The sequence below is a fragment of the Orycteropus afer genome, unplaced genomic scaffold (assembly GCF_000298275.1).
Source record: "Orycteropus afer afer isolate SDZICR_OR568_19922 unplaced genomic scaffold, OryAfe1.0 scaffold00490, whole genome shotgun sequence".
In the NCBI taxonomy this organism is placed as follows: Eukaryota; Metazoa; Chordata; class Mammalia; order Tubulidentata; family Orycteropodidae; genus Orycteropus; species Orycteropus afer.
The window spans coordinates 282,425-282,958 of record NW_006922077.1 but is presented as its reverse complement, the minus strand read 5'-3'; the positions used below and the strand labels follow the sequence as shown (position 1 = coordinate 282,958).

General features: G+C 40.4%; 1 protein-coding gene across 1 annotated transcript in view; it reads right to left on the bottom strand.

The window, feature by feature from the left end:
- LOC103209334 (olfactory receptor 6C4-like) overlaps positions 1-238 on the bottom strand; it is a 973-nt gene extending 735 nt beyond the window's left edge. The window contains exon 1 of the mRNA XM_007955158.2: positions 5-238. Coding sequence (XP_007953349.2) covers positions 5-238 — 234 coding nt within the window. The remainder of the gene's footprint in view (positions 1-4) is intronic.
- Positions 239-534: the final 296 nt, after the last annotated feature.

Sequence of the window (534 nt, the reverse complement as noted above, 5' to 3'; positions counted from 1 at the left end):
GCAGCCTAGGAGTAAACGTGGTTGTAAAGGAAATTTCCAAGAAGGAGAAATTCCGGAGGAAGAAATACATGGGAGTCTGGAGGTGGGTGTCCAGTAGTGTGAGGGTGATGATGGTCAGATTACCTAAGATGCTAAATATGTATGTAAGGAAGAGAAGTATAAAAATTACAGTCTGAAGCTCTGGGATGTCTGTTAGTCCCAGTAGGATGAATTCTCTTAGAAATGTTTGGTTTTTCATTGCAAATGTTTGCTGCCTGTCAAGTTACAAAGGAAGTAAATCAGTGATGAGGAGGGGAGAGAAGCTTATGACCACTGAGGAGAGGCCAAGGTTTGCACATTGAATTGATTTGGTGCTTTTTTTCTCTCAGTCTGACTCAAATTGATTTTCCAGTGTATGAAGATGGCTGTCACAAGAACTCTCTTACATTCTCAGGATTTTCTCTATGGCCACTTTTCAGGCTTCCATGTACTTTCCTAGCCTGATTCATATGAGTTATGGTGTTGGCGAAGAATATTGAATATACTGTGAACTAT